Genomic DNA, 23,085 nt, shown 5'->3' with positions numbered 1-23,085 from the left:
TAGTGGAAAGAAGAAGGAGTTCTGGGAATCTTAATAATTAAAAGAACAGTTGATGGATGAGCTGACTCTGAAAAATGGAAAATTAATCAATAATTAGGGACATGGTCTGTCTCAAGTAGTGGGACTGAGACACCACCGTCTTGCTTAATGGAGTGAGGCCAAATGTGGGGTCTTTTGGATTGTTTTCTCTAGATGCATCAAGCGGTGGTCTTGTTTGAAAGAGCTTTGATTTGGCTTGAGAAAAATTATACTCCAAACGCATGGGACAGGACAGGACAGAATTCAGGGCAGCAACTATGAAAGGAGAATGCCCACACATCTGGTGTGTTAGCAATTACATCTCTGACCGAAGTACAGCTTTGAAAAACATTATTTTCGGCTTCATCCTAAAAGGTCATGGCCCCATGTATTGTACCCATGTATTTAGGAGAGGTAAATGATTGCTCTGATCCATCATTTTGGAGAGCTCTGAACTCAAGTGAGTGTTTAAAATGTAAAGTAGCCAATTAACCTTTTGCCTCATAAATTTCAGTCAATAGCAAGTGGTATTTCAGGATAGAAAACAAAAACAAAAAAATTTCCAAATGACCTTTTTTGACAACCAAGTATTTTAGTTGGTAGAAGAGCTTTTGATTCAGCATAACAGTATATCCTACATTTTCAGACTTGCACCTCATTTTACTCTCAATTCATTAATGGAAGTTGCTGGCTAAAACTCCATGCAACTTTTTGAAAATGTAGAGACTGATAAATTTAGGAGTGGGATTATATGATGGGGCGCCTGTGATAGCAGGGAACTGGACTTGCTTACATAGGATGTGCTTCTAGTAGGGCACCAGGAAATTTGTGCTTCTCCAGCCCCCGCCCTCTTCCCCATGCCCCCGCCTCCGTCCCAGCTCCACCTCTTCCCTCCCCTGCTCTGCCTCAACCCCGCCCCCACTCCACTCCTTCCCTAAAGCCCCAGCCCTGCTCCGTCCACACCCTCTTCCCCGCCCCAGTCCTGCCCCGACTCCCCTGAGGACTGCAGCAGGGTCGGGCCTGCACGCAACGGCAGCAGGAAGTGCAGCAGCCCAGCCCCAGTCGTGCTGCTGGGGAGTGCTGGGGTGTGGTTCCCCGCTGCCCCCCAAGCCAGCCCCACCCCTCACCATGGAGGCCTGCCCGCCTGCCCCCCCGCGGGGGGGGGGCCTGCATAGGACCCCAGAAGAGCTAGGGATGGCCCTGCTTCTAGTCATATGTTCCTATGTAGTTAAATATTTTTTCCTCTTTAAAAGAACAGTAGACACTGTTGTGCTGGCCAGGTGCTAGCTGGGCTTCCCCCTAAGGCACAGAAAGCACCCTCTTAGGACTTTGTTTAAAGACTGACGGATTAGCCACACATCTCAAGTGCTATGCAAGTGCCCCTAATCTTGAGCAGAGTGAAAGAGGCTCTCTATGAGTAAACCTCATAAAAGTCAGGGCGAGTTTTGCTTCAGTAAGAAATACAGAACCGGACCAAAAAGTTGTTTAGCACTAACTCTCATTTACTTTGCTTTTTGTTTTAATTTACCAGCGCCTTTTTATATAGGAGAAACAAAAGAGAAGGAGGGAATTTTATAAAGGGTAGGGGTGAACCGTTAGCACAGCTTGTGAAGGTGACTGTGTGGGATGTGGCAATTGATTGACATTCTAGTACAGGGGTAGGCAACCTTTTAGAAGTGGTGTGCCAGGTCTTCATTTATTCACTTTAATGTAAAGTTTCGCATGCCAATAATACATTTTAATGTTTTTTAGAAGGTCTCTCTCTATAAGTCCATACATTATATAACTAAACTATTGTCGTATGTAAACAAGGTTTTCAAAATGTTTAAGAAGCTTCATTTAAAATTAAATTAAAATGCTGATCTTATGCTGCCGGCCCGCTCAGCCGACTGCCGGCCTGGGGTTCCGTTCACCTAGGCTGGCAGCAGGCTGAGTGGGGCCTGCGGCCGGGACCCTGGCTGGCCCTACTGGGATCAGGGAAGTGGGTGGGCAGGCAGCCAGAACCCCAGACCGGCAGCCTGTCGGTCTGGAGTTCCGTCCGCCGGCTCCTGCCAGCCCAGGCAGCTGCCGGCCCCGCTCAGCCCACTGCGGTCTGGGGTCCTGGCTCTGTCCCCACAGAGTAGGTACCTACCTTCTCCCTGGTTCTAACCATTCTCTTCCTCTCTCCGCATTGAGATGAGGGTGGGAGTGTGCTGAGAACAGGGCGGGGGGTGAAGGAGCAGGCTGGGGGTTGGGGTGCAGGGTCTGACCAGGAGCTAGAATGAGGGAGGGGGCTCAGGGTTGGGGCAGGAGGTTTGGGTGTGGAGTGCTTACCTGGGCAGCTCCCATTTGGTGCGAGGGGTGCAGGTGGGAATGTGTGTGTGTATATAGGAGCTCCCGTTTGGTGCTCAGGGTGGGGATGTGTGGGGTGCAAGAGTCAGGGCAGGGGGCTGGGGGTGTGTGAGGAGGGTGCAGGAGTCAGGGCAGGGGACTGGGGGGGCTGGGTATGTGTGGGGGGTGCCGGAATCAGGGCTGGGGTTGGGGGGGTGCAGGGGTCAGGGCATGGGGCTGAGGTGTGGGGGGGTGCAGGGGTGAGGGCAGAGGGCTGGGGGTATGTGAGGGGGGTGCAGGGGTCAGGCCAGAGGGCTGGGGTGTGTGGGTGGGGTCAGGGCAGAGGGCTGGGGGTGTGGTCTGGGGTCATGGAGGTGCTCCCAGCCCCCTGCCCTGAGCGGCTCACAGCAGGGGGCTGGAGGGAATATGCCCTGATTCTACCCCCTTCCCTAAGGTCCCCGGAGCAGAGAGCGCACTGCAGCTCCGCTTTTACCTCTCCCCTCTGTAGCAAGGGCTGTCAGCTGATCGGCCGCAGGGAGAGAGAGAAGGAGCAGCAGGAACCCAGCACGCTGGGGGAAGAGGCCGGGGGGTGGGGTGGGGGGGGGTAGCTTGCCTGCCCTGCAAGGAGAGAGCGGGGGGCGGAAAACAGCGGGCCGGGCAGGATTTTTAGTGGCATGATACTGTCCGGGTCCGGCAGATAGCAGCATGCCATTAAAAATTGGCTCGCATGCCATGTTTGGCACACATGCCATAGGTTGCCGACCCCGTTCTAGTAGATGAAGGAGAGCATCCTCAGGGTGATCGTTTTAAAAGAATGGTTATTTTCTATGTACTGAGCACAATAAATGTATGTGAAGAAGGCAGAAAGAGTATCAGAGGGGTAGCAGTGTTAGTCTGTATCCACAAAAACAATGAGGAGTCCAGTGGAACCTTAAAGACTAAGAGATTTATTTGGGCAGAAGCTTTCGTGGGTAAAATACCCACTTCCTCTTATGCATCTGAAGAAAGAGTGGGTGGACGCATGCTCCAGGGCTTTAGAGAAGAAAGAGTGGAGGGGAAAAGGTTGGGGAGAAACAGGTGGAGCTGAGGGATATTTTTTTCCTCTAAGAGATATAAGAACAAGCTTGCATGCAGACAGGAAGGAGCCAGAAGAACAAGAAAAATTGCAAATAAGGGAGAGGAAGGGCAAGAGTCATCACAGGAGGGGTGGGGTTGAAGGCTGGCGGATAGATGAGTGGGCAGAATGCTGGAAGCAGGGAGCAAAAAGGTCAAGTATATAGAGGAGCAAAAAGTAAAAGGAGCAGGAGTACTTGTGGCACCTTAGAGACTAACAAGTTTATTTGAGCACAAGCTTTCGTGGGCTACAGCCCACTTCATCGGATGCATGCAGTGGAAAATACAGTAGGACAATTTTATATACACAGAGAACATGAAACAATGGGTGTTACCATACACACTGTAACGAGAGTGATCAGTTAAGGTGAGCTATAACCAGCTGGAGAGAAAAAAACCTTTTGTAGTGATAATCAAAATGGACCATTTCCAGCAGTTGACAAGAACGTGTGAGGAACAGTAGGGGGGAAAAATAAACATAGGGAAATAGTGTTACTTTGTGTAATGACACATCCACTCCCAGTTTTTATTCAAGCCTAATTTAATGGTGTCCAGTTTGCAAATTAATTCCAATTCAGCAGTCTCTCGATGGAGTCTGTTTTTGAAGTTTTTTTGTTGTAATATTGCGACTTTTAGGTCTGTAATCAAGTGACCACAGAGATTGAAGTGTTTTCCAACTGGTTTTTGAATGTTATAATTCTTGACGTCTGATTTGTGTCCATTTATTCTTTTACGCAGAGACTGTCCAGTTTGACCAATGTACATGGCAGAGGGGCATTGCTGGCACATGATGGCATATATCACATTGGTGGATGTGCAGGTGAATGAGCCTGTGATAGTGTGGCTGATGTGATTAGGCCCTATGATGGTGTCCCCTGAATAGATATGTGGACACAGTTGGCAATGGGCTTTGTTGCAAGGATAGGTTCCTGGGTTAGTGTTTTTGTTGTGTGGTGTGTGGTTGCTGGTGAGTATTTGCTTCAGGTTGCAGGGCTCTCTGTAAGCAAGGACTGGCCTGTCTCACAAGATCTGTGAGAGTGATGGGTCGTCCTTCAGGATAGGTTGTAGATCCTTGATGATGCACTGGAGAGGCTTTAGTTGGGGGCTGAAGTTGATGGCTAGTGGCATTCTGTTATTTTCTTTGTTGGGCCTGTCCGGTAGTAGGTGACTTTTGGGTACTCTTCTGGTTCTGTCAATCAGTTTCTTCATTTCAGCAGGTGGGTATTGTAGTTTGTAAGAATGCTTGATAGAGATCTTGTAGGTGTTTGTCTCTGTCTGAGGGGTTGGAGCAAATGCGGTTGTATCGTAGAGCTTGGCTGTAGACAATGGATCGTGTGGTGTGGTCTGGATGAAAGCTGGAGGCATGTCAGTAAGTATAGCGGTCAGTAGGTTTCCGGTATAGGGTGGTGTTTATGTGACCATCACTTATTAGCACTGTAGTGTCCAGGAAGTGGCTCTCTTGTGTGGACTGGTCCAGGCTGAGGTTGATGGTGGGATGGTTATAATAGTATCAACTGAGAGGATTGAGTTTTGGAGGAGAGAAGTGGGGGCTAAAAGTGACAGAAATCAGAGCTTGATAGAGAAGAGATTTCAAGAAGAGTAATGGACAATGCAGAGAGCAAGGGAAGTTTGTGTGAGCAGATACTGATCAGAAAGGGGGAAAATGGAAATGGGAGAGTATAGTATCGAGTAAAGAGCGGGTCACAGGAGTGACTGAATCGGCTAGTAGAATTAACCGCATTGGAAGGAAATCTACTGGGATTGCTCCTCAAAATGAGGAGCCAGAGGTTGCCTGCAAAAGGCAGGAATTTAATAGATCATCCTTCTCTTAGGGAAACAAGATAGCATCTTTAAAGTCAGAAAAGTCACCAACGGAGGTGCCCAGCTGAGTTTTATTAAATATATTCTACCCAATTTTTTGTGCTCTTAATTTAGTCAAAGCAGATTTGACTATGTACACACAGACTGGGGCTTCATTCAAAGCTCACTGAAGTCAATCAGAGTCTGTACATTTGACCTCAAAGGAATTTGGATCAGGCACTTGTTGCATGCTTAATTCCTTTTCCGACTAGAACTGAACTTTAAACTCTGCAGTACTGGAGCTTAAGCAAAAACCTAATGGCAGTTGAGGTAAGAGGAGGCCGTAGAGTATATGGGTTACATGTTGGCGACACTTTCAGGCCCCTTACCCAAGTTGGAGAAAGATGTGATGTACCCAACAACACAGGTTGAGAAACTTTCAAATACAGAACTGTACTGCCACTATTATAGGGTCTTTTATGTCACCACACTCTCCAAACATTATCTAATAATACTCTACTTACATACCTGTTTTTGGAGTCTTTTTAGCCGTGTAATGGAAATATCCAATGACGCACACCCTTGTGCTGATGTCCTGGTGAGAAAAGGCTTTCAGTATAAATTTGAGAAGTAAACAGGGTGATGAAACTCCTCTAAAGCACTTCATAATCAGCCAGATATTCCAAAATAGATCGATTGTTTCTTTTTTATATAACTGTTTGTTTAGTGATCCGTTACTGACACTGAATAGTGCCTTACTCCACAAGTTGTCCCAAAGTAATGAGACTACTTGTGGAATGAGGCACTACTTAGTGTGAGGAAGGATCTCACAATCTAGCTCTTAAGACATATAAGAAAATCATAGAAGCGGCAAAAATGCAATATTAACAATGACAAATAGGAATGTATCACTATTTTGGTAGAGACACATTATATAGAGCCATCAAGTATTTTCTCTTTGGTAAGGTAATGTCATGTTAGAGATCAAAGATTTATTGTAAAATTCTTAATCAAATTCTATAAATTATTTAGTCAGGGCCTTTTTGAAGACAATTATACTGGATGATTCCTACAGACAACTGTGAAATTAGACCCATTCTGTGGTTGTACCTATAAGGTAGAAGCTACTATCAGTAATGAACAGGGATAGCTCGGACAATAACTAGATCTGACAGCTTAACACTACTAACAATATGTCACCCCCAGACAAGACATTTCTGGCTTTAGGAATACTGTGCATGACTATCACTGTACTCATGGCAAAATTCACATCCACTTGCAGTCAAGCACAGGTTTCTCCATACAAGCAGAAAATATTTTATGAGGAGCTAAGGTACATGGCTGAAGGATAATGTAGGGAATAAATGTTATTTTCATTCTTTTATCATTTAAATGTGGATCCCACAGGTTGGTTTCAATTTGAATAACAACTTCAAGATCATTCATTTCTAGTTGTTCTTGTGTCTCGCTGACCTTCTTTTTTGTTTATAATTGATGCTACTTCTCACAATAAAGGAAACTACCAAAAACATTGCAGTAAAGTTCTGTCATGACTTAGATGACATTCTAAATGCAGTAACTAGTTTAAAAAAAACAGGGAATACGTGCCATACTAAGATTGGCATGAATATTAATCTGTTGTACTCAAAATAAGAGAGCAAAAGAGACAGAGTCCCAGATCCTCGAAGGTGGTTAGGCCTCCAACCCCCATTTTTCCCTGGAAAAATCATGGAGCAGGTCCTCAAGGAATCAATTCTGAAGCACTTAGAGGAGATGAAAGTGATCAGGAACAGTCAGCATGGATTCACCAAGGGCAAGTCATGCCTGACTAATCTAATTGCCTTCTATGACGAGATAACTGGCTCTGTGGATGAGGGGAAAGCGGTGGACATGTTGTTCCTTGACTTTAGCAAAGCTTTTAACACGGTCTCCCACAGTATTCTTGCCAGCAAGTTAAAGAAGTATGGGCTGGATGAATGGACGATGAGGTGGATAGAAAGTTGGCTAGATTGTTGGGCTCAACGGATAGTGATCAATGGCTCCATGTCTAGTTGGCAGCTGGTATCAAGTGGAGTGCCCCAAGGGTCGGTCCTGGGGCCAGTTTTGTTCAATATCTTCATAAATGATCTGGAGGATGGTGTGGATTGCACCCTCAGCAAGTTTGCAGATGACACTAAACTGGGAGGAGAGATAGATACGCTGGAGGGTAGGGATAGGATACAGAGGGACCTAGACAAATTAGAGGATTGGGCCAAAAGAAATCTGATGAGGTTCAACAAGGACAAGTGCAGAGTCCTGCACTTAGGACAGAAGAATCCCATGCACCGCTACGGACTAGGGACCGAATGGCTAGGCAGCAGTTCTGCAGAAAAGGATCTAGGGGTTACAGTGGACGAGAAGCTGGATATGAGTCAACAGTGTGCCCTTGTTGCCAAGAAGGCCAATGGCATTTTGGGATATATAAGTAGGGGCATTGCCAGCAGATCAAGGGACGTGATCGTTCCCCTCTATTCGACATTGGTGAGGCCTCATCTGGAGTACTGTGTCCAGTTTTGGGCCCCACACTACAAGAAGGATGTGGAAAAATTGGAGAGAGTCCAGTGGAGGGCAACAAAAATGATTAGGGGACTGGAACACATGACTTATGAGGAGAGGCTGAGGGAACTGGGATTGTTTAGTCTGCGGAAGAGAAGAATGAGCGGGGATTTGATAACTGCTTTCAACTACCTGAAAGAGGGTTCCAAAGAGGATGGCTCTAGACTGTTCTCAGTGGTAGCAGATGACAGAACAAGGAGTAATGGTCTCAAGTAGCAACGGGGAAGGTTTAGGTTGGAGATTAGGAAAATCTTTTTCACTAGGAGGGTGGTGAAACACTGGAATGCGTTACCTAGGGAGGTGGTGGAATCTTCTTCCTTAGAAGTTTTTAAGGTCAGGCTTGACAAAGCCCTGGCTGGGATGATTTAGTTGGGGATCGGTCCTGCTTTGAGCAGGGGGTTGGACTAGATGACCTCCTGAGGTCCCTCCCAACCCTGATATTCTATGATTAATTTCAATAGAAGTTAGAAATCTAAATACCTTAGAGCATCTGGGCCTGAGTCTTTTTTGCAGTCTGTCTGCTTTATTTGCAGTGCTCTAAGTGCTGTTTGCTGGCTGCCAATTAATTACCTAGCACCATGAGACATTGTGAAAAACAAATACGAAAATTTGACAACATACACATAGGGACTCAAATTCTTCCCTTATGCACCCACATGACCCCAGCCTCAAAGCTGCTGTAACTGCAACAGCATTAGCAGCCCTCTGGGACCATTCTGGTAGCCCAGGATCACACCACTGGGGCTCATTCTGGTGGGGGGAAGGTAAATGGTACATGAGATAACTTACTGACCTGCGCAAAAATTAATTATTTTGATGATTGACTAGTGCTCTTTGATGTTTATGTTAGTTTTAGCTAGAGTAGACCATAGCATTTTATTTTTAAGTTGCAAAGCTGAGCTTAAATGAAAGACCTTTTACACTCTTTCTTTCTTAGGAAGCCATGGATAAATTTCCTTTTGATTTTTGTCCTAGGAAACTAGAACTTCCTCTGAGAGTGTTATTTCCATTCCTGCTTCAAGTACATCAGGTTCCCCAAGCCGTGTGATCTATGTAAGTATCCCCTTCTGCAGTCCCTGCTATAAGACAGAAAGAAAGGTGTACCACTTTTTACTAACTGTTGTTTAACAAATTCTGTTATTGCACAGAAAGTTGATATCTTCAAAACCTCTTCATTTGTTGATTCTTGCAAATCAGAATTGACGTTGTCCCATTAAATCTTTTGAATACCATAGTTAAAAATAACAGGATATTGGCCATTTTATTCTTTTCCTTTGCTGTATATTTTTAGGTCTTAGATTACCACTTAGATTTAGATTGTACCAAACATGCAAAGTATCTACAAAGGAAAGAAAAGTTCAAGTAAACAGCAGTCTCAAAGCAGATTACAAATTTAGACTTGAACACTACTGATTTAGCAGATCTAATTTTGACATGGTGAGATTTTTACAAACATAGGTCCTGATTCTGCAATTGATTGCATGCAAGTGCACCTCTGCATGCACATGTTGCGTTTCCAGGATCACACTCTTTCTAACCTGAAAGGAATTAGGGACCCGCTTCTAATGTCAGTGAAGTCAGTGAGAGATTTGCCTCTGAGTTCAATGGGAACAGATTTGGGACTTTTTACTAATAATGCAGTTGGAAGGGTCTCAGGCGTGAACATGATATCCTAAGGATATAAAGAACCAAGAGGTTCCAGCTGAGAGAGTAGCTGTAATGAGTATTAAAATAGTTAAATAAATGCTGAAAAAGCTTCTATTGCTTAATTTTTCCAGCCCATGGTGGGTGTTACTCTCAGTACCTGCTGTGACAGCCATCTGGAGATCATGTTCATAAGCACGTCCTCAAGGTCACAAAACGGTCAAAGCAGCAAATATCAGCACAGCTGGCACTCGCCAGGCCTGTGCCTCTGGGAACGCTGCAGGATTCCACTTCCTAACCTGCCTGTCCCATGCAGTGTCCCTGAGGCACACAGGTCTTGCTCATTGCACACTAGCAACCCCAGAGCGAATAGCTGCAGACAGCAGGTTACCAATTTATAACTTGACGTTTATTATACGGAGCGGAGGTGTCTGTACTTATCACACAGAGACCAACAGAGAGATACCTTGGAGCCAAAGGCTGCTGTCTTTCCTGAGGTAAAATTTCTATTCCTATGAATGGGAATTTTGCTTGACTAAAGCCTGTGTGAGGACAGTAGGGTTTGGCTCATGTAAAGGTGCCTGCTGGTATTTCCGCTTGCCTTTCTGGCAGGAACTCCATAGGGCTGCAGACTGACATGTTTTTGAAACGTTGCCTGTAATAATGGCATGGCCACAACCATCATCAGCACGGACATATTCACTGTACATTGGGACTGTTCTCTCCTAAGCATATTTTCCTTGACTAGATGTGAGATATTTCTCTAGCCTTATGCCTTTCTCTTACTTTTTTACATTCTTCTATTTATTTATACCTGTAGTGGCAAATATGTAGCTGTGGTACAGTACTTGCTTTCAAGCATTTTTCTTGAAGCATATGATTACTTTAAGTATATTTCATGGGCTGCTAATAGTCTAGGACAAACCTCTGTTTTCATTCTCTGTCTAAACTATGTTTTTCAAAATGTCTCATTAAGTCAGTATCTGTGACATAGCTATTTAGGGGGAGTTGATACTTCAAAAGAAGCAAGCTTGCTGTGTCAGTCAGAAAAAAAGATTCCCCTGGGGAATGCCACGTCTCTCATTCTCACATTATTAATTGTCAGTAAGCTCTGAGATTGTATAACTCCCATGTAGATATCCAGGAGGAGAATTCAAACCAGTTGTTATTGAATTCAAACGTTATCTCAGGGTATTCCCTACACACTTCTTACAGTGGCGTGTAGAATATATACACTGCATTTCTCCCTAGCACAGGTATAAATAGCAGTGTGGATGGTGAGGCACTGATTAGGCCAGTAGAGTAAAGACACGCTTGACCCCTGAGGGTATGTACCCTACATGGCTCTTTACACACCCAAGCAGCGTCTCCCCCATCTACACTGCTGTTTCTAGCCGTGTATTGTCCTGCTGCTGGAGCTTTCCATTGTCATGGGTAGCTGCACCCTGCAGTGAGGACACAGCCTTCTTCTCCCTGCAACGTACAGCTACATGCACCCTGCACGCTGCCGCCAGTAGTGTGCAGTGTAAACATACCTTAAAGGAGTAGTCTCTACCACTCTCATACTCCCTTCCAGCAAAGGATTTAGCATGGCATGCATATATTCCACTTTACATGCAAAACTCAACTTAGCCTGAACAACAGAGCTGTGACCAGTACCTCTGTAATGTGTCAGAGCAGAAGGATGGCATGAAAGAAAGAGTACAGAGAGAAGATTGGGAGGTTAGAAGCTGTGAACTGATAGTTCTCACACTTTTGAATGTGTCACATTAAAACAGAACAGTAAATCTTAACTATTTAGGGACATGGGGCTATATTATGGCTTTTGAGGTACAGTCCTTGAGGAGGTGCACATAGGCCATGAAGCAGTGAGAATCCCCAGACGTGTTGTAACTAAGACTGGATGCCCGTGGAGTCCCTGAGCTACCTGTTAAAAGAATGCAACAAGCACCATCCCTTCCCTAAACACACATACTTCCCTTCCCCCTTTACTGACACTAAACTAAACTTCACTGGTTTCTTGCACTCACAGAGGGCTCGATCAAGTGCCCATTGAAGTTAATGGGAATCTTTCCATTAACTTCACTGGTCACAGGATTATGTCCAGAGTGAACTGCACTCTAGTGCAGAGGGTCCCACAGAGCACCCTGTGTACCACTTAAATACCGACTGCCTTCTGCATTAATGTCTTTGGTGGTGCGTAAGTACAAAGTACATTGTTGGGGTGAATTTCACAGAGAGAGAATTAGGTCTGAGCTCTGCTCAGAGATACCTGAACCTGGAAGACTGCTTTCACGCTGCATAAAGCGTCACTCAACATGTCAAATTTTAGCATACTAGGAGTGGAAATCATAATACACAATTGTAAAATAACATATTCCAAAATAATTTTATGTGAATCGTTTAGTACTTCTGAACAGTGGGGATGATTTTTGAAAAACCTAATACTCTAGATCATTAATGAATCTTATTTATGTTGTATTTTAATATCTATGCCTTTCAGCTTGAATCTGAGTTTTTCCCCCACTATTTTAAATATCACCCACACTGTTAGAATGGGTAATCATTTTGAACTGAATGATTGCAGAAAATAATGGAATGGTTTTAAAAGGTATTGAGAGCAGAGCTGAGCCATGTTGTCTGTAACAAAATGTGTTTTCATCCACATTTCCTATATTTGGATGGGCAGCGTAGAAAGAATTATACTAAAATATAATATTTTCCAATGAGGCTTGGTATCTTTTGGTTCATAATCAGGAATGAGGACTCTGTGAAATAGATAGTGAAGGAGCTAAAGGTGGGACACATCTGGAGTAGTGTGTTTAGGATCAGTTACTCATTGAGATAGCTTTATGGAAGGAAGAATAGATATTTGTTTACCCCAGACTCCGGATATACTCACCAAAGAGAAGACCTGGAGGTGGGGAGGGGGGAAGGAGGGTTTGAGAAGCAGCTAACAGCTGTAAGGGTTAGATTACCTGAGACAAAATATATTCTGTGTGAGTCAAAGCAGTGGGAAGAAATGTATTTTCTCTTTCAATTGTTTTAAGTGATTTTTAGGAGGATGGTTGTTTTCCATTTTATCTGCAGTTTCTTCCTTTCGTGGATATTGTTCCTGGGATTTTGTTTTATACAGTGTTCCTGGAATTTTATAAGGTGTTTTGTATGTTTGCTCCAGTACAGAAATAAATTCTTCTTTTGTTCTGTGTTCTCCAGGGTGGTATTGCATACAGATAAGATGTATAAAAAAATAGAGAAATTGCTTGCTTACATTGATCCACCTCAAAATCATGCTCCATCCAAACTGAGGCATAAGAGGGGTCAGGGCAACCCACTCTGAGTTGTGTAGCTACAGCTATGGAGCGTTGTGAAAATCACAGGTTTTGCGGAAGACTTATAGCCAGAGTCTCAGCCCTCGTTTAAACTGGTTTGGCTTCATTGGATTCCATGGAGCTACACCTGTATTTACAGGCCAAGGATCTTAGTTTGGTGCCTTTCAAATATAAATCTTGATCTTGCAAAGAGCTCCATGGAGGTGGAGCCTAACTTCAGTTGCAGGGTAGGGATCGTACACTGTAATGCAATTTTACTGCAGATCAGTTATGCGGGAACTGTAGGATAGAATAAGCAGCTCTTTTGAATGGGAGAAATTACTGACTAGCAGCATTTCAGCATCTGGACAGGGGATAGTTAGTATTGGAAATTAGTTTATGATTATTCATTACCATCTGTAATGAAAAAGAAAACAAACACTGCAATCCAAAATCACCTTAGAAGAAATGGACTTTTGCCTGGCCAAGGATTGCAAGATTAGCCCTGCTGTCTCTTTGCATAGCTAATAGTCAGCAGGATGTAAATGGAAGAAAACTAGGATTATCCAACATTACAACTATACACTAAACTTGAATGGCAGAGAAGTCATCAACATATATAAAGAAAACAACCATGTGCATTTAAGATCTTGTGGTAAGCACTGAAAAGATATTTACATTCTCAGTCATAAAAGAGTTAAATATTTATTGGTTCTTCTGCCTATATGGGTCTGTCCTTTTCTGATTTTATCCTGATCACATTCCTTCTTATCTTTACTGCTTTCTTTCCTCCTTTTCTTAGGCAAAGCTTGGAGATGAAATTCTTGACTACAAGGATTTGGCTGCTCTTCCTAAAAATAAAGCCATCTATAACATTGACCGCCCAGATATGATCTCCTATTCTCCATATATCAGTTATTCTTCAGATGACAGGCATAGTTATGGGGAGGTACTGAAACCTACGATTTTTTTAAATTTGTGAATCTAAAAATTAATATGCATCATTAAACACATCACTGTGTCTAAGTTGTTAGACACACTTGCAATTTTTGTAATTACTTTGTAAACTTGGATTAATGGGAGTTATTTTATGCATTCACAGTCACTTGAATTGTTCACAAAAAAAGTGGGATTTACATTTCACTCTTTAGTTCATGGGAAATAAAAGGATAGCTTTTTGTGATCAAATATTTTTTAAAAACAAATGAGATTAATAAAAGTATGTTTTTCTGCCAAAGAAATAATACTTGCATGTGGTAGGAAACAGGAACCATTGCTAATTATAACACAAAGATCAGAAGCCAAACCAAATACCCTTCGTACTTTTGTTATATGCAGCATGTTATTTTGGTAACAAAAAAAGGTATCATTTTTCTGTGCACAAATGCCTTTCAACCACCTCGTGATAAGGTTAATTTTCATGCCATGCATACATATTGCCCTTTCCATTTGCAGAGCTAATGTCATAACATTTTTGCTAATGTCATTTTATATTAATGCTGTTTTATGTGAAACATATTTTTACATAACTCCTGCCATAAAAGGTAGGGTTTCTTCTTCACTCATGTCTGCCTTTCATTTCCTTTTCTAATTTCTTTTATAGGTTTAGATTTTTTAAATTAAAATCTCTATGAAAAATTAATTGCTGTGAACACTAGCTTAACTTGGTTATAAATAGATGGGTAAAAATAAATGCTTGAAATAATAGCAATAGAATAATAAAGTCCTAAATTCTGCGAGCATTTATGTTTGTACGTTATGCACATGACTCTTAGTTCTGTTCAAAAGGGCACAAGTAAAGGTACTGTAGGGAACAATCCGGCATTGACAGGGAACTATAAGCACCGTAACTGGCCTTTTCTGCTTTGTTTCTACATAAGAAGATTTCTTCAAGATTTACAAAATGCTGACCTCTCCCCGAATTCTAGACAAGCTCATTTAGCCCTTTTCAGTTTCACATCAATTCCAAACAAAAATATGACTTGAAGGATAATTTCTATGCTCCTAATAATAATCCACCTGGGAAATGGGCTAGCAGCTCTGGAACCATCGCTTCATTGCTGCTGTTCCCCGTGATCCCACCTGCTGGAGGTCTTGCTAGTGGGAATGATGTTGCTACATTGACAGTTTGGCTTTCTAGCATCTGCCCAGGTATTTTAAGGGTGCCTATGAATAGTGGTGATGAATGGGTATTTTGTTGCCAACCCATAACTAAGATATAACCCTGAATAGCCCTACATGAGTGGTTCAGCAGTTGAATCACAACATATTCAACATGAAAGAATTTGCTCTAATGGGAAACTGGGACTCTTTTTATATGCATCAGACTTAGATTAATTCATTCAGCATCTTAACCTAATTTTCTCCTCAGGATCCAAATATTTCCAGTATCACATGCCCAGATTCTGCCATCCTTGCTCACAGTGGATAGCACCTTATTCCATGAACTGGCCTGCTGAAACTGTGGAGTAAGGTACTGTTCGATGGCAGTAAGGGTATCAGACTCTTCCCATTAAAGAGGGCACTGAAAGGTGTAGATGGAAGGTATAGTACAGAGGTGGCCAAACTGTGGCTCGTGAGCTGCATGCAGCTCTTTTACAGTTAAAATGCAGCTTGCAGAGCCCCTACTTCCACCCCCATTCTCCACCTATCAGACTGCGGGGGGGAGGGAGAGCTTGGGGCTTCTGCCCTGTGGCAGTGTGGGGGGTTTAGAGGCTTCTTCTGCCCTGCAGGGAGGTGTTCTCAGGGCTTCAGCCCCATGGGGCATGTCAGCCAGGGCTCAGGGCTTCAGCAGGAGTGGGCTTGAAGCTCTGAGCCTCAGAAGGTGCCTCCCGAGTGGCTGAAGCCTTGGCAGGCGCTCTCCGGCTCTCAAACTTCTGAAGATCGGAGGGTCAGTAAGTTTGGTGACTCCTGGTATAGTAATCTAGGAAGAGAGTGAGTGTTGTAACAGAAAGCATAATAAAGCAGTAGGCAGAAGAGTGTGATTTTAATAATAAGCATGAGAATATGCATAAAATCTGTAAATCCCTTGTAGGCATTGAATAAGATTAAAGGTCGTATCCTGGCTCCCCTGAAGCCAGTGGCAAAACCCACATTGTCCGCAGTAGGGTCAAGATTTCACCTTCAGTGTAGCCTGGGTTACTGAAAAAACACAGGGCCCCTTAAATTTCTTCCCATAGGGAGCAGTTCTTGCTAGGGGAATTGGGGAGGTACTTCATGTGTGGAGCCATAATCTGTTCAATGACACCTTCATTCACCATTAATCATTTGACATGCTATCACCTAATGGTAGTCCTGCTTTTTACCAATACAACAATGCCATTCCATAGCTTTCGTTGCCTTATAAAACTGATACCACTTGTTCTTTCCAAGGTTAGGATGTGAGTTGTATGTCCTTGTCCCTGCAAACATCCATGTGTGCCCCTTTACCTGATGGACATTATGCATCCTTAGCTATTGAAAAGGGTTTTTAAACAGACTCCTTTTAGTTTCAAGACCAAATAAAATGTTTTTAAATGAATAGAAACATTTCTGTGAGTGCTACAGTTATTTTTAGACTGGTGTTAGCCAAACTATTTAGTCATAAATGCCCTTATAAACTGAGCTGTCAGTCAGAACCTTCTGTTTCAGAGATGATATGTAGAGAAAACAAAAGAGCATATAAAATGTTTCTAAAAGTTTCTAATGCTAAAATTCTTCGCTATCAATATTTCCTTGTAGTGTTTTACTCAGTTACATTTGGGTATTATTAAGTTACCTTAAACTAAACCAACTATGCCAATGTCAGCATAGTTTAGTGCTAGGCATAAGTAACATGTATGCTTAATTGCCTGTGACTTAACTAAGATATTTTAAAAATAGGGTCTAATTATGCTCTGTTGTACCAGTTTCTTTATTGGCTTCAATAAAATTACTCTGGATTTACAACAGTGTAGCAGAAAGCAGAATTTCTCTCTCAATTGTGAATGAAAAATGAGGGAACAGCAAAAATTAGTTGCCAAGTAAAGATGTTCTTTATTTAAAGATTAGGGGGGGGGAAATGTACTGATATGTTGAAATACTTTAAAGCAAAGATGGGCTGAGCTTCAAAATTCCAATCCAAACTTCAGCTGTATTTAGACAGAGGGTTTGGCATAGGCTTATCTCTGTTTTAAAGTGGTTGCTTTAAACAAGGGTTTTTTTTCTATTAAAGGTGCAGTCCTTAGTGTAGGATTCAATAGAGTGCAACCTGCCCATGGGATTCTCTTTTAACATGAAATAATTTTACAGCTGTGTAAGGAAGATGTTTCCATTTTACTCCTCATTTTTATTTAAAAAATCTAACTTAGTATTTTTGACCTACTTGGTGGAGGTCCTGTTTTAACTGTATATGTCATATGTGTTACACATGGATGTTGATACCGTTAACATAGCATTTCTCACAAATAGCATCCTGCATGAATTTTGTATGACTAATTTGTTACTTTGTGTGTTGCCGTTTGCAGTCACCTCAATTGCTCTCTTCAACACCTACTGAGGTAATCCCCAGTGCCTTTGTTCTTTTCTGATCTGTTTCATGATGCATTAAACTTGTTTATAAAGATAATCACCAGAGCCTGAAATGGTGGTGGTTTGCCCCCTGCGTCTGCAGAGCCATGTTATCTTTATAAAGAGGTTTATTTAATACTGTTACTTATACCAAACAACTGCTGTGCTTCTATATTGTCATCTGAATGCATCTGTCTCATTGGCTGTCATCTGCATTTCTACTTCAGAAATAGTTACTTCACAAAATAAAGTTTAGATGATCATAACTTTTTCAAATGTTACCAAATAAATTATATTCTGAATTGTAATCTGCTTTTACATTTACAACTAGCATTTTTAATTACTTGGACTAGGGCCTTAATGTGCCTCTTTCTGTCCACTTTTTCCCCGGTTCAACTACCTGTATATACATGTAATTATATTGCCTATATGTATATAGGCACACAGCTGATCTGTATAGTTCCATTGACTTTAATGGAACTATACCAATACCCAGGACCATCATTGTTAAAGATGCCAGTTCAAGAATTACCACTTTGGAAGCAGCACAAGGACATCACACCCAAGAAATACCACTTTCAGGAGCAGTAATTCCTAGTTTATGTAGTTGGAAAATAAATACAGCAGGCCTGACTCATTACTCCATTACACCAGTTTTATGTCCTCATAACTTCACTGACCTGAGTGGAATTACACTGTTGTAAAATTTTTGTAATAAATTGGAGATTTGGGCCCAATAATTAATTGATAGTTTCCCTTAAATATCAAAAATTGCAAACTGTCACTAGAACTGTTGGTTCAGAGAAAAAAGTAGAGTTCTCAATTAGAAATGAAATTTATCTGATATTTTTCTTTTAAAAGGAATATATCACTCATTGTGTTCCACAGATTTAGCTTGCTGTTTCTTACAGAGACAAAAACATGCAGAAACATGCATGAGATAGTCAAAGTGGAAATACCAGTGTTTCAGAAATACAATAACTTCACTTACTGCCCATCTGTTATGCTGCATAATAGTAAACTCCAGAGGATACATTGGTACTGTTCTTGGAACTGCTGTGATTCACAAAGTCACATGAATTCTTTAAGGATGTTCAGATATGCCCACAGTTTGCCCTCGCTCTGCAGAGTGTATTTTCTGTGCTAAGGATGGTACTTGTTACTTACAAAGCTATTCAGCCTGCTTAGAAATGAGCGGCGCTACAGGACTTTTCTCAATATTAATAAACTGCACTGTCCTGTCCACTTTTTATTTAGCTCATTAAGTGACACTGTTTTGGTCTATAAAGAACTGTACTTATTAAGATTCTACTTCATAAAGATTGCCTTCCAAAGACATTATGCTCTTTTGCCTGGAATACATTATGCAGAAGTAAGAATGTAGATGATATGTAGCTAGTTAGGAAAGGACATGCAGAAGTATTTCAACATGACCATGGGATTTAAGTGAACATGGAGTAGTTGGTGGCAATCAGAAGTGAAGGCTACGAAATGCCTACAGTGTGCTACCTGTTTAGGCAGGCATAAATTATTCTCCCTTTTTGTTTGGACAATTTTGAATTCTTATACAGGCGTTTAAAAAAAATTGCAGATAGCTCTTCTCTTAAGGGCTCGGTTCTATCTTCAAATACATGGTCGTCCATTGCCATGTACCGTCATAAAAATCATTTGCTCTGCATGACCATGTTTTTGATGGCACAATAGGCCCCTAAATCTCCATGTCATGCTCTTTCCGGGTCAAATCTTCAAATGCTTATTCAGACCCTGATCGTTCTTTACTTTCCCATCCCGGAGATACACCTGGAGGGAATCCATTGGACACAGATCACCTTCCATCCATGTGGAAGGGAGCAAAGGTGTCCCTTTGGCACTGCAGCCTCTCTTTTGGCCCTACAAAGGGTATTCTGTGAGTCTGGGGTCTGCCCGGGGGAGAGAGAATAGGGAATACGTTGGCTAGGGGGAAAGGAATTGATGGCTGAACTGGGGCCAATGATACATGTTGTCCCCACTCTGGACCCTGGAATAATATTAGGACTCAGGACAACTCAGGGGACAGCTGTGGCCAGGAGTCATCCTGGCTGTGTTTTTGTGATGGAGCGGCACTGCCTTAAACTTAGGAGAGGATGTTGGGGCAGGGTGGAAGCAGATATGGAGATGCAAGGCCTCCATGTGAATGTTCCTGGCCATCAGCTGGTCCCCTAGAATTCAGACAGATCCCTGGGGATCTCCCAGGTTTGGAGGGTGGCTCTGTGACATTCCGTAGAGGAGCACTCTCTCCCCCTCCCACCCCAATGATGGAATATTGGGGGAATAATTCTGCAAGGGTATCTCTCAGGACTCCCTCCCACAGTGTTTTCTGCAGGAGAGATTGATCTGAGACTGTTTTCTTTTTAATTCAACCTTACTCAGGTAAATTCTGATTTTCCTATATAAGGACTGAGAAAAATGAATTCCAAAGTGATGCTAGTTATCCAAAGGTGATTTCTACATAATGGGGGCTTTTGCTTCCTAAGAAAATAATACTTTTTCAGTCACCAATTTGTAATTTTCAGTCACCAACTTGCTACAAAACGAATTAAAATCTCGGCAGTGATTGTGGGAGAAGTGGCCTAAGTCTGCAAAAGGGAACAGCCCTGTGAGGTATATTTGCAGGAATTAAAGTATTTAGGATATAGGTTTAAATAGAAAGTGGTAATGCTAGAACATTAAATCTAATGATACATATTCATACATAAATTGATCACCTGAGTATTATAGAATGTGTTTTGCTTATAGTACAGCATGTGTTGTACAGAGAAGGCACAACAGATCTGCATAGCATAATTAAACAGATGAGGCCTGATTCTACACTGTCTGGCACCTTGTCTGACTATTTGCACATGTACATGTACAAAATGAATGTAAAATGCTGTCATCTTACATTCATTTTGCTTGTGTTTAAACAAATAAAAGGTACAAACAAATTGGGAATTCTGCCCATAGTGCTAAAACAACATTTCAGATATAGTACATTCTTTTCAAACTGTGTTTTCATTTTAGACGCATTTCTTATATGCTGCCTCCCATGTTTATATGACTATTCTCTGATATGATGTCTGGCAATTCCGGAACTGCTCTAATCATAACCGATTTTAGATGTTTATGGTTGTATTCTGCCCTCATTTCATTATGATTGCACGGAGCATGAAGACAGAATTGGGCCCTTTGCATATAGGGCAAAAAAACAACAATGGATATGGATAACTTCTGAATATCTTGTAATTCACTCTGTCTTTGCTATTGATTTAGGTTTTCCCCCTTTCCTCTCAGGGCGACCAAGATGATAGATCTTTCAAACAGTATAGGACATCAAGTCCTAGTTCTACTGGATCTCTGGGTTATGGTCGCTACACTCCAACATCCCATTCTCCTCAGCATTATAGCAGACCAGGTAATCGACAAGCAGGCTCATTTAATCTCTCTTTCCCCTCCTCCCCCTTTGGCCTATTTAGTAACTGTAGAAGATACCAAGAGAAAGGTTTACAGTGTGGAAAGCAATTCCAGCCTCCCTTTTCAAGTGTATTACAACATGCTGGTTAATGTGAACAGAGGTGCCCAGGGGGACAAACAAACAAGTACTTTCGATTATGCACATGTGGTGATTTTTTTTTTTCATAAAACTTAATAGGCATCAGGAAATTATGTGTTGGTGGTAGCTGAAAACAGAAAATGTAATGGAGTAAGGTCTTAATCCTGCCCCTAGCCTTACCGATCATGGGAATCTAAACAACAAAACCACAATTATTCCACCACACAGTGTGGGAAGCGGACATGCAGCCAAGAGACTGCACAGCTGCACTTTGTACCCCCTTTCAACTGCAGAGTAATGTTTCATGGTGGTTCTCTTCGCTGCTTTGGGTGGGCTGAGGACCAGGCTGGAGGAGTGGCCAGTTTGCTGGTCAAAACTCTCCTATAGTAGTGGCTGCAGAAGCCTCTTTTACGCCAAGGGTCACGGTAGCAGCAGTGATACGCCTCTGGGCCCCTTCTGATTTTTGTCAGGATACCCTGCGTTTATAGTGGGGCTTTTGCAGGATTTGACCCTTTAAAAAATAGGTAATAAAGCTCCTCAATAAAGAGTTATATAATTTCCTGGGTCACTCTATCATCTTAACAAAAATATTGATGAATGACTGGGGCCTAAAAAGTGTTTTACTACAAGACCAGAAACTCATTGTGAAAATCAATAAGCTTTCATTCAAATGGAAATCTTAATGCAAATGAAAGTTTTATGGGTTACAGAAATCATTTACAGAAGATTGTGTCTCATAATTCATACAGTCTTTGATGGGGATGGAAAAAAGTAAAGTATCGAAGATCTATTGAGGAGAGTAAATTAGTCTCTGCTGAGACTCTAGCAGTTCCATCAGGATTCTGCTTGGTTGCACGCTATGGGAGTAAGATGGGGAGGGGAAGGAAAACAAACAATTCCCAACCCAAAGTGAGCTATAAAGCTGTACAACTTTGGTGGGAGGGGGAGACTGCAAGAATTTTTAACCTGTATTTGTTGTTTTGACAGTATTAGCCCTCAGAGCGAGGTGTTGCAACAAAAAAGGGCTTCAGTGGGGCTCCTCAGATGCTTAAAGTTAGGCATGTGCTTAACAATGCATTTTCCTGCATTGTGGGCTTGATCCTGTATCCTTTAAACTAATAGCAAAATAGCAACTTCAGTGGGAGCTGGACCTTGCCCTAACAAAGTTCCTAGCAAAGAAAGAGATGATGTATCTCCCCATTTCATTCCACTGTGACCCTTTATAAACACGTCATCCCTTTTGCAGCTTTTGAAAACACTGATTTTCCTCAGTGTGCTTTATAGTAAGGTTTTGCTCTTCTGGAATATTTTCTGATGTTCCACCTATTAAATTCATAGGTTCCAAGGCCAGATGGGATCATTCTGATCATCAGGGCCAGATTTCCAATTAGGCACAGTAGGCATGTGCCTAGGGGTGCCTAAAAGTTAAAAGTGGGTTAAAAGTTAATACATACCACTCTCCTACAGGCAGCCAGGCTCCTGGCATGGGCTGGTAGCCGCCCAGTTGGAGCAGAGTGGGGTGGGCCAGAGTGAGCGTCCAAGTCAGTCCGTCTGGGGGGTGCTGTGAGCTGCGGCTGGGTGGGGAGGCTGCTGAAGTAGCTGGGAGTGTCCCAGCCCCTTCCTAATCTCAGCCACCCCACTCCCTCCGCCCCATGCCGTGGAGGAAGAGGGAGGGATGTAGCCAGCACCCCATTCAGTTGCACGGGATGAGCCGGAGCATGGCTGCCATGCTGGGCTGCAGGAGGGAATGGAAGACACTTGGGGACCGCTCACTGTGGGGAGAGGAACAGTCCCCCCCTTACGCCTAGCCTGGGGCGGGTGGGCTGTGCCCTGGTTCAGGCTGGGAGCGCTGTGCATGACGGAGGGTCTCGTGCCTTCCCGGGGAGGCTGTGTTTTTTTATTTATTTATTTATTTCATTTTTTACGGCAAACACAAAAGTCAGCTGTAGGCAGGGGGGTGCTGAAGATGTTGTGCCTAGTGGCATGTAAGGTGTAAATCTGGCCCTGCTGATATCTAGTCTGACCTCCTGTGTAACCCAGGACATAGTTATCAGTTGTGTGTTGTTCTCTTTCCATTCATGGAAAGTCTCTGTCCCTTACCAAACTGTGTACTATGACCTGCGTTATTTTGGAAACAAGAAGACAGACTGGAGCTAAAATATACTTTCCAAATTCGTATGTCATCAAGAGAAAACTGCT

The 23,085-nt window shown here is 42.6% G+C and overlaps 1 protein-coding gene across 10 annotated transcripts in view; it reads left to right on the top strand.

Annotated features, from left to right (window-relative positions):
- Window positions 1-23,085, top strand: part of ABLIM2 (actin binding LIM protein family member 2) — a gene marked incomplete at its 5' end in the record, with an annotated part of 215,546 nt that overhangs the window by 132,533 nt on the left and 59,928 nt on the right. For 4 of the 10 annotated variants that reach the window (XM_084625590.1, XM_084625591.1, XM_084625595.1 and 1 more), the window contains 4 exons: window positions 8,812-8,889; window positions 13,594-13,740; window positions 17,276-17,308; window positions 20,607-20,748. In XM_084625590.1, coding sequence (XP_084481716.1) covers window positions 8,812-8,889; window positions 13,594-13,740; window positions 17,276-17,308; window positions 20,607-20,748 — 400 coding nt within the window. The remainder of the gene's footprint in view (window positions 1-8,811; window positions 8,890-13,593; window positions 13,741-17,275; window positions 17,309-20,606; window positions 20,749-23,085) is intronic. The other 6 variants (XM_084625593.1, XM_084625589.1, XM_084625596.1 and 3 more) reach the window with 4 other exon arrangements.

This window comes from Lepidochelys olivacea (assembly GCF_965140295.1).
Source record: "Lepidochelys olivacea isolate rLepOli2 genome assembly, chromosome: 4".
NCBI classification, from domain to species: domain Eukaryota; kingdom Metazoa; phylum Chordata; order Testudines; family Cheloniidae; genus Lepidochelys; species Lepidochelys olivacea.
The sequence above is the reverse complement of the archived record's forward strand: the minus strand, read 5'-3'. Positions and strand labels throughout refer to the sequence as shown.